Source organism: Dermacentor andersoni, chromosome 3 (assembly GCF_023375885.2).
Source record: "Dermacentor andersoni chromosome 3, qqDerAnde1_hic_scaffold, whole genome shotgun sequence".
NCBI lineage: Eukaryota > Metazoa > Arthropoda > Arachnida > Ixodida > Ixodidae > Dermacentor > Dermacentor andersoni.
The window spans coordinates 151,792,659-151,806,238 of NC_092816.1; the positions used below are offsets into that span (position 1 = coordinate 151,792,659).

Sequence of the window (13,580 nt, forward strand, 5' to 3'; positions counted from 1 at the left end):
GTTATGTAGCTCGAATTTGCTCTATCACCAAATATTCTCTCACACTACATTGACGTAACGAAACTTCATGCGCTGCCATTTTGTTGAGCGTACTGGTCGCTAGTTTATGTAACCTGTTGATGCCAAATGACCATCCATAATTGCAGAAAAGGTTGCTCCACGTACCGCCAAACACGCATGATTGTGCGCTGTGTAACTTGCTAAAAAAATACTTGATCCTCATTTTCACTACGGCGCTCACATTTATACACGTCTCGCGCCAAACCATGTCAGTCGCGAGACACATTGCACCACTGCTTTCTTTTCTCATTCATGTATTATTCTTCGTTTATATTGTAACAACTTGCCCACCATCCTAGACACGGAAAATAAAATATGCCGCGTTATGTTACTCCCGTATGGTAACGAATAAGGCGAGGAATCACTAAAGTGAGCCAACATATAAGAAAGTTTAATTTGTTTTAATCGTTTATAACCAGGGCACCAGGAAAGGGAATACGTAAAAGGAATGAATGCGCCACCGGTGAGAGCTGAGTCCCAGACTTCGAGCCCGTATTTCTTAAACCTGGGAGCCTACATTGTAAATGTAGCATTCTGTATAGGCTGCTACATCCTATGGTTTCTGTTTATATTACGTTGGGAAGGATAGACATACCCGGTGCTGACGACCGCTCGAGTACTAAACTAATTTCTGCACTTCACCCCGTCTAAAATATGAAAGAATAAAATATTGAAGGCATAAAAGGTAACAGAATACAAGAAACAAAAACAAAGATACTTATTTTCCTGCAGCTCGCGTCAGAACGTGAGCATCGTAAAAGAAGCTATATTACACAGAAAATTCGACTATATAATAATCTGCATAGCAGAATCACACGGTTCAGGTCGTTCCAGTCTCCTTACACGTGCGCTTGCATGCTTCGAAGGTGCGGAACCGGTTCGAACCGGTCAGGCACCGGCGGCCTCGCAGCACATAGGGCGATGAACGCAGGCACCGCATGTGGCCGTCCCTCATGGACAGGTCCGCAAAGAACGGGTACTTGAGGTGCTGGCTCTCGCAGGTGACCGTTCTGGGTGGGCGGCACGGGGAACCCCCGAGCCCTCCTGGCATGCACTGCTTCCTGCATTCTTGGGCCGTGTGGAAGACGGCGCTGTCGTTGGCGGGACATCCGCCCGACGGGAAGTTCCAGGGGACGCACTTGCGGCCCTCAAAGAACCACCAGCTGGACAGCACGTCTTGCCTGCATGTGATATTTGTCACAGCTTGAGCCATGGCTACACGGCTAGATCACATGGCAGTGCACCATAATCTGTGTTTGTATTTACAATAATGTAATAATATTGGGATGCGCTGAAGGAATGCACGTGAATTGGGCACGGAATACATCGAGGTCACTGGACGGGGAGATGGGTCTTCCGTCATGATGTGTACAGAGGGCAGAGGCCTGCTGCAAAGTTGCATGATTCGTGGCGTACCCTAGCACAGTCTGCAAATGTAAGGAAGGTCTACTAGCGGGCTGGAAAGGTTTAGCAGAGAAGGACTAGATTGCAGCGGTAGTCCAAAACCATACAAGCAGACCATACGAGAGCCGGTTCAAGCGACGGCCATGCTGCCTTCATGCGCACCCATCTTCTACCTTGGAACTTTAAAAGAAGATTTAGCACCTACCGCTGTTTTGTTGCACTAAAAAAGGCGTCTTTTCATTTTTGTTCGTGCAGGAAAAATGAAAAAAATCACGCACGTCCGATACGCTGTGCCGAAGGCACCGAGCTCTTCTCTCCACAGTCGAACCACCAGTCACGACAGCATTAAACGTCGATGTACTGTACACCGATAGCTTCGGTTTAAATATAGCCACCATGTGCACACCTCTCTGTCGAATAAGTCAGCTGTTAAGATGTGTGGTCTGGTTTTGCTGCCAGTCTACAATTCCCAGCGGCCGAGCGAAAAAAAGCGAGCATTATGATGCAGCCCAGAAATGCAAACTTGGTGTGGCGTTTGAGCAAAAACAGAGCAGAAGAGAGCACAGCGTCATGCATTTTTGTTAGAATAAAAACGCAGGTAACTATATATAAAGATTAGCATGGATGTGGCTGAGGAATGGTATGAGGAACTGAGTTGGGTCAACCACCTTATTTACTTGCACACTTCACTACAAATACGCGCGCACCCTTGTGCAGGAGATCAGGGTTAATACACGCTGCTTGAGGATCAGTGGAGAAGCAAAGTGCTTCTGTTCGCGAATATGTGCAGAATGAACCCGTATGTCGACCTTATCGTACATGATCTTAGATATGTACGCGGCGGTGTCCCTAAAGTGCCTGGTGACGCCAAAGCTTGGTGCCAGTGCTGAATTCAGTTACCTTTATATGCTGTAGAGTCCTTCACAGACTCACAGAAAGGCTGCAGCAGGCAAGTGGGAAAAAAAAGTTATTAATAGCTTAGCGTGAAGTGGTGGATAGAACCAAACACACAAAAAACAAAAATGTACGAAAACCGTATTTTTTGTCTCTTTGTTATTTCGTTTGGGTCTGGCAGCCACTTTGCATCTCCGGCTGCTTTGGCCCTGCCGAGTGTCATTGGTCACTGATGGCCCCCTGGTGTTTACAAACGTTACCTCAAGGAATCGTTGCAGTCGGCGGCGAACCTGAAGCCGCAATGAACCGCTTGTCTTGCCGTTGACAGGTGAGCTGTGTATTTCACTTGTCTCATCTATTCAATGGTTTGCCGCTGACTGCAACAAAATGTCTTCTGAATGCATTGTTCATGTTCTCTCTGTTTTTCTAATGACGGGAAATTTTCAACATGTTCCTCTTGCAAAGATGGATTTCATGTTGGCAAGGAATAGTCTGCAGTTATGGATGGCTCTTAAATGAAGATGTCCGCAGTTGGCCGCGATTCTTGGTCACTTCAGCGTTGAAAGGCCAATTCTTCTGAACTCCTCAGATCAGCTCCTGTTTTATGTAGTGTCACGTTCACTGAATTCGCGGCTGTTGATAACAATTTGCATATTCTGACGGCCATTGGGGGGCCTTAATGAAACAAGTTGAGACGCTAACTACATTTAAGGCTACTGGTGAAAAAAGTAGGCCACACTCTCAATGAAATGCAAAAGTTGATTGACTTGCTCAGTTACGTTGTCATTAAGGATCTTTGTCATCTACCATTTCAACCCTAAGTGCACTGATATCTATCAGATGAGTATGGCTATGAACGAATTGCATTCTTAAATTAACATGCAATATTCCCGCCAATATTAAAAGGGCACTTGTGGTTCCGTTATATAAAGGGGTCGTTAAAAACAAGGTACAACGTTGCCGTATAATCTCAATACCATTTTTCTGTGTCTCACATATTAGCAAACACACATTTAGACTTACGAACACGTTTTGAACACCCGCAAGGTTCTCTCCCGTTCACAGTATGGTTTCTTTGAAGGACGATGCACACAAGCTATGCTAGAGGACTTTTCTAGAGTCAAATGCGATGCATTTGACTCTACAAAAGTTGCATGTGCTCTTTTCTTGGATATGCGCAAGGCCTTTCACTGAATTTACACAGCGTATTGTTATGGGAAATTTCAGTGTTACGATACCGCGGAGCGTTCCTGAGGCTTCTAGAAAGCTTCCTCAAAGACAGAACTTAATTTGTTTCTATAGGACCACACCAAAGTAATATTTCGTTGATAAAATTTGGTGAACCTGAAGGTTCAATACTAAGCCAGTTGCTCTTTAGTGTTTTTGTCAGTGATCTTTCCAGTGCCGTTTCCACTTACATATTTTAGTACGCAGACGATACTATTTTATCTCGTGGAAAACAAATTCCAGACGCCACTTCTTTCATGTAAAAAGCCACCATTCGCTCGACGGACTGACTGGAACCAAATGTAATAGGCGTGAAAACCTCCAAGACACAACCAAACCGCTTTCACAAATGTCTAAAAAAGATAAATTTGGGTTACCCCCTTTTCTTTCACTCTTCTGCCTGCTGTTTCTTGTTCCTGCCCCCTTGTGAAATACATCTCGACCATAAAATACTTCGGTATATTTTTTGACAGTGATCTCTCATGGAATTCACACTTGGCGCAAGCTTGTTCTAAACTTCGGGCAGCACGCAGTATATTTTACAATAATATATATTACATGCTTTTATCTGTTCGTAAAACAACAGTTCATGTCTTATGTTACTGCAGTGTTCTCCGATACGGAATAACTCTCTGTTCGGTAGATGGCAGAAGAGACTCAATTCTATTTTGCCTACCAAACTAAAAACAGTTAGGCCCGATATTTCCTGGATGACTGATTCAGACTGTTTTATTGTTTGAGGTTTTCAATTTCAATTCCTTGTTTCTCGAAACTGTTATCGAAAAACGCTTTCGGACAATTAACATCAGAATTGTCTGCATCCCCATTCGCTATCTCAAACCTAAGGAACGCTACGTGATACCTCGTTGTTGCACAAGGTGCGGTTTCCGATCACGACTTTATTATATCCCCTTATACTTTAATAAACTATAACCCAGTCTTTTTCCAGTCAATACTGTGTATACATTGAGAAAAAGCTCTGCGACGTGTTAATCTTGAGTCTCTTGTTGCTTCTAGCGGTGTTTAGTATATGTGTTGTGCTGCTTACATCGTGTTACTAATCTACAATAATGACGTGTTCGGACGTCTGTGTTCATTTGGTACTGCATGTTATCTCTTATTCAGCGTAAATTGCGCGCTTTGTTAGTATCTGTAACAACACTCGCAAACAACAGCCATTACACAATTTTTCTGTTATGTTTTGATTATCTGTGATTTGCCTGCAGGTTGCCAGGCGCTGGCCTTCAAGCCCTCTGTGGTTTTGGCAGGCCTGTATGTTGTAACTGCTACTCGTTTGGTACTAAAGTATTATTATTATTATTATTATTATTATTGGTGTAAAGCCCCTGTCCTGCTCTCAACTAAAAACCAAGGACGATTCCTACGCGTCATTTGATGTGTCTGTTAATAAGAACTGCTATCAGCGTCTAAAAGCTCCTTCACTGTCGCTGCGCTCTTGCTTCTACAAGCCTTCAAGAGGAGAACTTTACGATACTATGATACTGAAAAATGTTCAGCGAGATGAAAAAAAGGATCACTGATGTGAGTGTTTTCTATCAGAATGTTCGGGGATTACGCACAAAGGTAAACAGATTTTTCTCTGACGTCATTTCATCTTGTTTCCCCATTATTGCCTTAACAGAGACCTAGTTATGCCCTGAAATACCATCCAGTTCATACTTACCGCCCACTTATCAAATTTTCCGACGAGTCCGCGATCCTCCTTCACCGAAATCAGGTCCTGATTGCGGTCAATCAATCATTCCGTTCGGCGCCCTGATTTAGAATGTGCAACGGAATGTGTCTGGGGGGAGATTTTTGGAGCTGGTAGTAAGAGGCTATTAGTAGGAAATTTCTTTGTTACGCCTGATATGAATATTGAGATGTACGTCACGATTCTAGCCACTACTGAAAACGTTATGTCGGCCAATGTTAATCATAAATTACTAATAATCGGTGATTTTAACAGGACTGGCATTTTCTGGCAAACTGGTTAAATTCCAACCCATTCTTTTTACTTATCTGCCAAGCGCAACTCGTTACTTGATTTTATATCTTTTAGATCTCTGTGCCAATTTAACAATATCCCGAACTCTTGTGGAAATGTACTAGACCTATGCCTTAGTAACGTAGAAGCTGTGAATTTGTCCTGTGGCCATTTTCCCTTGTTAAGCCAGATAAATATCATCCCCCGCTTCAAATTTCACTACAGTTCGCGATACCTAGTCGCTGGAGATCAAAGGATACAGCAATACCTCAATCTTTTAATTTCTCAAGTGGAGGTTACGTGGGTCTTTACCACTATCTTAAAAATGAGGACTGGTCTCCGGTAGTAGAACTAAGAAATGCTAATGACGAAGTCACGGCATTCACGAATATTATTCATGATGTAATGTATAAATTTATACCACTGAAAGTTGCTAAACGCTCTAAATTTCTCCACTGGTTTCCTGGTGAACCGAAAACAGCTTTATAACTTAAAGACTGTGCTCACAGAAAGGCACAGTGTATAAATCAAGAACACTGGCATATAGATTTTAAGATGTACAGGGCACTCTCTAAACGTCTTTACAAGCGTCATCATTTCATCTACGAGTATACAGTACATGTGGCCGCTAGTACTTCGAACAATTCAAAGACTTTCTGGAGACACGTTCGTGAACAGTCATCCAACAATACGAAAAAAGATATCTCTCTGCTTAGCGGCGACAGCCAACGCGTTCCAGACGTCGTGGGCGCCTTCGCCCTACACTTAGGTTCTGTGTACGGTGAATGGCACAGTGACGGAGTTAGTGAGTTTTCAAATCACCGTCCCCTGGATTCAAGTCTATCGGTCTCAGAGAAACTTGCCTTTAAGAGCATCAAACGCTTAGAACCGTATTTTTCGTGTGCTCCTGATGACATTACGCCTGCTTTGATTAAGACGTACGGGTCCTTGCTTGTTACAGTGCTTACTTCTATTTTTAATTCTGCTTTAAAAACGAACACAAAATCTCGGAAAACAGTTCGGGTCGTTCCCGTCTTTACGTCAAAGGTAAAGACTGCTACAAGCAACTACAGCCTCATTTCTTTCCTATGCGCAACATCTAAATTATTGTAATCAACTCCGCACTTAATAATTTCATCCTCTATTAAACATACTTTAATCCTCAGCAGCATGAATTCATATCGGAACGCTCCACAACTACCAACCTCGTTCGTTAGCTTCGTGATGCATACCTCTCAAGTAGTCAATAAGAAAAGACACCTGGATGTCTTTTATTTTGACGTCAGTAAGGTGTTTTATCTTGTATGCCACAAAATACTCCTTCAAAAGTTGACACAACCTGATCTGCCCCACTCTGTCACAGCGCTGATAAGAAGCCACCTGTGCGACGGGTACGTTAGCGTAAATGGTCAGTCGTCAGAACTTTATGCGGTTACAAGTAGAGTTCGTCCAGGATCTGTCCTGGGGCCTTTTCTTTTCTCGCTGTTCATTAACGACGTTTCGGCAGTCATTCAAAACTCAATTTTGTTATATGCTGATTACGCGAAGCTTTCCAAAGCGCTAAAAATGTTAATCATTGCGCTGATTTTCAGAAGAACCTTGTAAATTTTGCTTCATGGTGCGCTGAAAGGAAGCTGGCCATAAATGCATCAAAAACGAAAGCTGTAAGCTTCACGCGAAAGAATAACAGGACTTTACTTTCCTGTAGCGCTAAAGACGTTCTCCTGCCTAGAGCTCAGGGAGTGAAGGACCTTGGAGTGTACTTCGATAGCTCTCCGTCTTTCTCGGCCCACGCACAACAGACGAGGCAGCGGGCACTTCGAACGCTCGGCACAGATTGTCGGGTGACGAGAAACTTCAAACAACCTGAGCCATTTGTAACCTTATGTAAGAGCGTATGCCTTCCAGTTCTCGAGTACCCCTCTATCATTTGGGACGGCACTTGTAGGTCAAATTGTGAACTTCTCGAAAATGTGCAAAAAAGTTCACATCTATATTAAACATCGATTCTTTCAAAAACCTTCCATCTCCATACAGCTAACACAGACACTCAAGTCACCAACCCTCACCTCTATACGGAACAGATGGGATGTTATTTTTCTCCACAAATTAACACATGGAAAAATCTGCTTCTCGCACTTGCTTTCTAATGTGTGCTTTTACATTCCGTAGAAAGGAACAAGGAACCAGCGCGCCTTTCAGCGTTCAGATTTTTATGACCCTCCATCTAGAGTGCAGGCGACATATAACGCCCATTCAGAGTGCCTAGATATCTTCGTGCCTAATGTTAATATTTTCTTCAAAGGAGTTGCAGAAAAATTTCAATAACTGAACAAAGACTCTCATATCTGTTGTGTGCTCCGTCATTCTGTAATCCTTTTTTTTTGTTTCCCCACTTTTGATTTGTATTCTCTTCGTGTACCAGTTTTATGCTCTGTCAAAATCTGTATTCGCGAAATTATTTTTTTAATGTGTGCGCGCGTGTGTATGTGTGTGTGGGCGTGCACTGTTTTTCCTGGGCACATTAATAAATACCTTTGATTGACTGACTGACTCACTTATTCATGATGATGATGATGATGACGACAACAACAACAACAACAAAAACAACAATTTATTATTATTATTATTATTATTATTATTATTATTATTGTTGTTGTTGTTGTTGTTGTATCTATCCCACACGCACAATCTAGCATGTCTCGATCTGAGGTGAACATCAGAGTATCGGACCAACTTGAAATAGTAGGTATGTGCCATCTTCAATGAATCGCTTTGGTCGAATCGAATGGTCGCAGGGTGGAATCAAGCCCGTGTCACATATATTAAGACGATCTCGTCTGAATATATAACAACACACGCGACACGCGCCGACTTCATGGCGGTGCCGCAAGGTGGCGCAGCGTGTCCAGAGGAGAAGCGCGAGAGGGGATCCAGGCAGCATTGACACCTGGTGTGTGATGCGTTTCGGTGGCGGCAACGAGGTGTGCCACTACGCTGCTTCAATGCTAATCGAACTTAACCTCGACACTGATGGTGAGATGGGTTCTGCCGGAATTTTTCTTTCGCGGTGCGGCTGGGGCAGTTTTTTCGGGAGGTTTATGGGAGTGTCGGTACAATTAGGAGGATCGGTCGGAATTCGGAAGTCTGCCGGACAAAGCGGGAAAGTTGGCATGTGTTAATTAAATAGCGAAAATTGGTGAATTCAACAATTAGGGAACTGTGTTTTAGCTCCGTAGAGGAAGCAAAGTCGAATAAGATAAAAGGCAGAGAAGTGGGCCTCTAGTACATTCCCCTAGCCAGCTATACTATGCCGGGGAAATGGCTAGAGAAAAAGAAAACGAAGCATGATGCGCGAAAACGACGTCAAAGCACACAACGGCTAAGTCCGCTCGAAGTCTATAGAATCCCGACCCGTACTATTTGGCCATATAACGAATGTCACGTAGTTATGCTCAAGCTTAGCTTTCGCTGCCTAGGTTGATTATTTAACGGCGCACCATTATTTCCGTAGAATAAGTAGAATACAGCGCTGTACGTCATGCAACTATATTATTCCAACCAGCCCCAACGCAAGCCTTAATAAATGTATCTCCGCCTATGCTATCGCATTAAAGGTTTGTTTCTGCTGCTTCTAGGAAATGACCTTGCTGGCGCGAAATGCAGACATGAAACGTCACGCCATGCCAGCGACATATATTGATGTCACGTTACTATTCGCTGCCAGAGAAGCAGTAAATCCCATCTCTCACTGTTAACGTTATTTGTGTATTCCATGTATTAGCGAGATAAGGCTGGGCCATTATAACGTAAGCATTTGTTTCCCTCGATTTTATCATTCTTTCTTATCGATCGTTCATGGCTGGCCGACCTCGGTGATAGCTTAGGCGAAGTGCCGCTCTGGCCACCGGCGAAGCACGAGCAGAAATAACATTAGAATAAAATCACTTCATTATCCGAAGCAGGATATTGAACAGTGAGAAATCTACTTTACGCGGCACGTCTAGGCATCTCTTAAAGCATATGCGAGGGTCGTCCAACTCAATCCGGGACATTTTTTCTTTCCTGGTTTAAATGGACGCCTAGGCTGGAGGTTTTGTATGCAGTAGAACCTGGCACCTGTGTCTTGTTACTGGTAGACAACGCTCTTTTCCCGCGCTTCTGGATAGACTGTTACTCAATATGGCGGACAATAGTGTGAACGTCTACGTGAAACAGCGTGTTGTGATGAAGTTTTTAGTGAACTAGGTCGTAAAACCTGCTGAAATTTACAGAATACTTCAGGCTCAGTACGGAGATGTGACACTTAGCCGCAGTCAGACATTTGAATGGTGTAAGCATTTGAAAGATCGCCGTATCTCTATTACTGACGCTCCCGATCGTGGGGGATCACAGCCCACAATAGTAATTCCTGAGAACGTTCAGGGCGTAGAGCAGCTGATGGGGGACAATCGTCGCATAACCTGTCGTGAAAGTGCAAGGGATTTGTAATCCGTCGTTAGGAACAGTGAACGCAATAATTCATGATCATTTGTTGTTCCGAAAAATGAGTGCGCGCTGGGTCCCAAAGCAGCTGTCTGCTTTTGACATAGAGAGAAGTGTTGAAGTCTGTAGAGAAATGAAGGTACGCTATGAAAAGGAAGGGCCAGAATTTTCTGAATCGCATCATGACATGTGACGAAAGATGGGTTCACCATTTCACCCTAGAATCCAAAAGAGCATCGCTGCAGTGGAAGCATACGGAATCACCACCTCCAAAGAAATTTCGAACAGCTGCGTCTGCTGGTAAAGTGATAGGAAGCGTATTCTGGGATAAACAGGGAATCGTTCACGTAGATTTTTTACCCCATGGTGTCACTATCAACAGTGAGTATTACTGCCGTGTTCTGCGTGATGTGCACAAGAGTTTACGGAAGAAACGTGTGGGTTTGATCACAAAGGATGTGGTCTTTTTGCAAGACAATACACGACCGCATACCGCTCAACGCAAATTCCAAACAATCCAGGAACTTGGCTGGCAGATATTATCGCACACCCCCCTATAGACCTGACTTAGCACCAAGTGATTTCCACCTGTTTGGGCCCCTGAAGGAATTCCTTGGATGAAAACATTTCAACACTGATGATGAAGTGAAGAATGGTGTCCTACAATGGTTCCATCGTAATAATAAATATTTTTATGCCGAAGCATTTCAGGGGTTGTTAAACGCTGGGATAAATGTGCAACTGTACCTGAAGGTTATGTGTGGAAAATAAATCCACCTTCCACAGTTTGAAATTTGTTCTTCTATTCGTTTTTAAAAAAGTCCCGGATTGACTTGAACGACCATCGTACCTTCTGTGGTATAAAGTTTGTAAACAGGGATAAAGTGCCTCAGAAAGGCTGGCCAACGTTTCGATAGGAGGACCTATCTTTGACGAAGATAGGTCCTCCTATCGAAACGTTGGCCAGCCTTTCTGAGGCACTTTATCCCTGTTTACAAACTTTATACCAGTGTGCTATTCCATCTGTCAGACCCTTGTTGTTTTTGGACATCGTACCTTCTAGGCACTCTCCAAATTTGTGAAGCTCAACGCGTACCGGCATGGTAGTGCGGTAGGTTATAGGTATATGTTTATACGGAGCATAACTCAGTCTCCGCGATGGACAACCATCTTGGCTAATATGATGTGACAATTCTTCACGCTTTCTCAGTGCTGCAAGCGGCTCTCCTTCCGCATTATCACCGAGATCGGCCGGCGGTGAACGGTCGATGATAAGGAATGTAATCGAGCGAATGGAATCCTTGCATTACACCAACCCTGGAAGGGCGGCCAAATACTATGAGGCGCTGCTGGATCGCCCTAAAGGGGAGTTACGCGTAACCTACAGGGTATAGAGCCAGTGTCGGAGAAGAGGGAGCAGCGCGTGTGTTCTTGTGCGTACCTGGCACAGTTGGTGAATAGCGGCTTGCCGAAGCATTCGCCGGCAGGCCGCCGCCCCGCTTGGGTGCAGCTTTGGCGGCAGTGGGTCAGCGAGGCGAACCTGTTGGCGCCTCGGTTGCACGTGTGCACGGCGTCGGCAGCCGTCTCGACGCAAGCGTTCCCCGAGCGACGGTAGTGGAATTCGCGTTGGGAGCTCGGCTGGCAGACTGTGTAGAACACGTCACCACACATGGGACGCTTCTGCGGGAGCAGAGGGAAAGACAGGCCAAAAACTTGACGTGCTGTTGTATATTCGAGGTGTCACAATAGAAGTACCAAGTATGAAAGTGTATACCAAGCAGCGAACGCACGTCAAATAAAAAATTCTAAACTAAAACATATCGGACGCGTTTGTCATTTTTAGCTTTGTAGGCTAAACTGAACTAAAGTACAAATTTTATATAGACGGATGCAGGCTTTGGGGGATATTAGGTGCTCTGTCGACACCGTGCGCCGTCCATTACGTACGAGCTACGCTCCAACAATCCCGTAGCAGTTTCGTTCGCACTCACCGGGTACTGGAAAGGAAAAGCTAAGAAGTACTCTTCGCTCTTGCCGGCCTCGGCGTCGTCATACTCGCCCGCCGGAGTCTTGAGAACAGTTGCAGGTTTTGTTGTCTTGCCCTGCCAGGTACCCTGGGTCCTGGCTAGTCTGAGAACCTTGGGCTTGGTCGCAGGTGTGGGGTTCGCGGTCTTGCTAGGGTCGCTTCGGGCGTTAATGATGTTGGTCGACTCCACCCCGTGCAAGTTCGTACTTCCGGCCTTAGTCAAAATTTTCGACTGCACCAGTGTCTGGGCAGTTGCTCCGGGCACAGGAGACATCGCTTTCTGGGGATTGTGGTGGGCGCTGAAGTAACTGCCGGCGGAAACCGAAGCAATCATACGGCTGGTCCATGGCATCGCGACTAAGGAAATGAGCACCAGAAACGCTACCATTAAAGCCGTTACGACAAAGGGCACGCAAGGCCCCCAGTACATTTGATGCTCTTGGTGCTTGGTGGGTAGAGAACGAAGGCTTCGATGGGCGTGGATGTGGCGCCTGCAGCCAGAGTCGTAGCTGGCCTCGCTGTACATGGGGCCGGGCTCGCTGCGTCCTGTATAGTAGCTACTACTAGTGCCGCCACCGCTGCTTGTTGTGTTGCTCGTTGTCGTACTGCTAGTCGAAGGATCTGCGCAACCTTGGTTCGGCACAGTGCTGGTCCACGCCGAAGACGTGGCGGAGCTGCTCGATCCCGCTTCAACCTGATCGCTTTGCCGTGACTGCGAAGCGTGGATTAGCTTCGTCATCGTAGTGCGCATTCCTTTGCCGCTGGTAGGTATATCTCTCTGTGCAGTCAGCCAAGCAGCCTCTATGACGTAAGGGTCCGCGTCTTGGTGGTAAGGCTGCGGCACGTGCTGTCCATCAAAGGGCACAGTCAAGTCAAAGCCTTGACTCCCCTCGAAGAATGGGTTATAATAGCTCGGCCCTGGCTGCGCGGAAAAATCGTCTCCGGATATCACGTACGTGGCATCGTCGAACGCCCGTGGTCGTCGCAGCATGCTTCGCTTTGCTTGGTTCATGGCGCCCCAGTTCTTGTTCACAGGAGGCCGAGGTTACTAGCAGGAGCGCGGTCGGGTACAGATTTTGAACAACGGAAGCTGCCCGTATTGCGCGAGAGGATAATGATGATGATGACCTCAGGGAATGGCACAAATCCACTGGGGTACAAATAAGATCTGGCTGGTAGGAATATGCAATAACAATTGAATATACAGAGGAAAAGATTATAGCTTAAACAAAACATGAATTAGAAAGAAAAAAATTTAATGTTTATGTTTTTTGCGCCAGAACTACGCTATGGCGCTGAGGCATGCCGTAGTGGGAGGCCGCATTCATTTTGACCACTTGGCGTTCTTTAATAGCTAGGCACCTAATGCGCAGTACACGAGCGCTTTTGTGTTACCCCCATCGGAGTCCGGCTGCCGGGGTCGGTATCGAACCCATGACCTCGAGCTCAACAGCGCCTCGCCTTATCCACGGTACTGTTGTGATGGGAGTAAGAGAG

The 13,580-nt window shown here is 45.3% G+C and overlaps 1 protein-coding gene across 1 annotated transcript; it reads right to left on the reverse strand.

Moving 5' to 3' along the window:
- Positions 1-461: 461 nt before the first annotated feature.
- Positions 462-13,143, reverse strand: LOC126524623 (uncharacterized). Its single transcript, XM_050172925.2, has 3 exons — positions 12,049-13,143; positions 11,499-11,737; positions 462-1,241 (listed from the first exon to the last, which is right to left on the reverse strand). Exons 1-3 carry the CDS (start codon positions 13,093-13,095, stop codon positions 881-883), a joined length of 1,647 nt encoding a protein of 548 aa, XP_050028882.2. The 5' UTR covers positions 13,096-13,143; the 3' UTR covers positions 462-880.
- Positions 13,144-13,580: the final 437 nt, after the last annotated feature.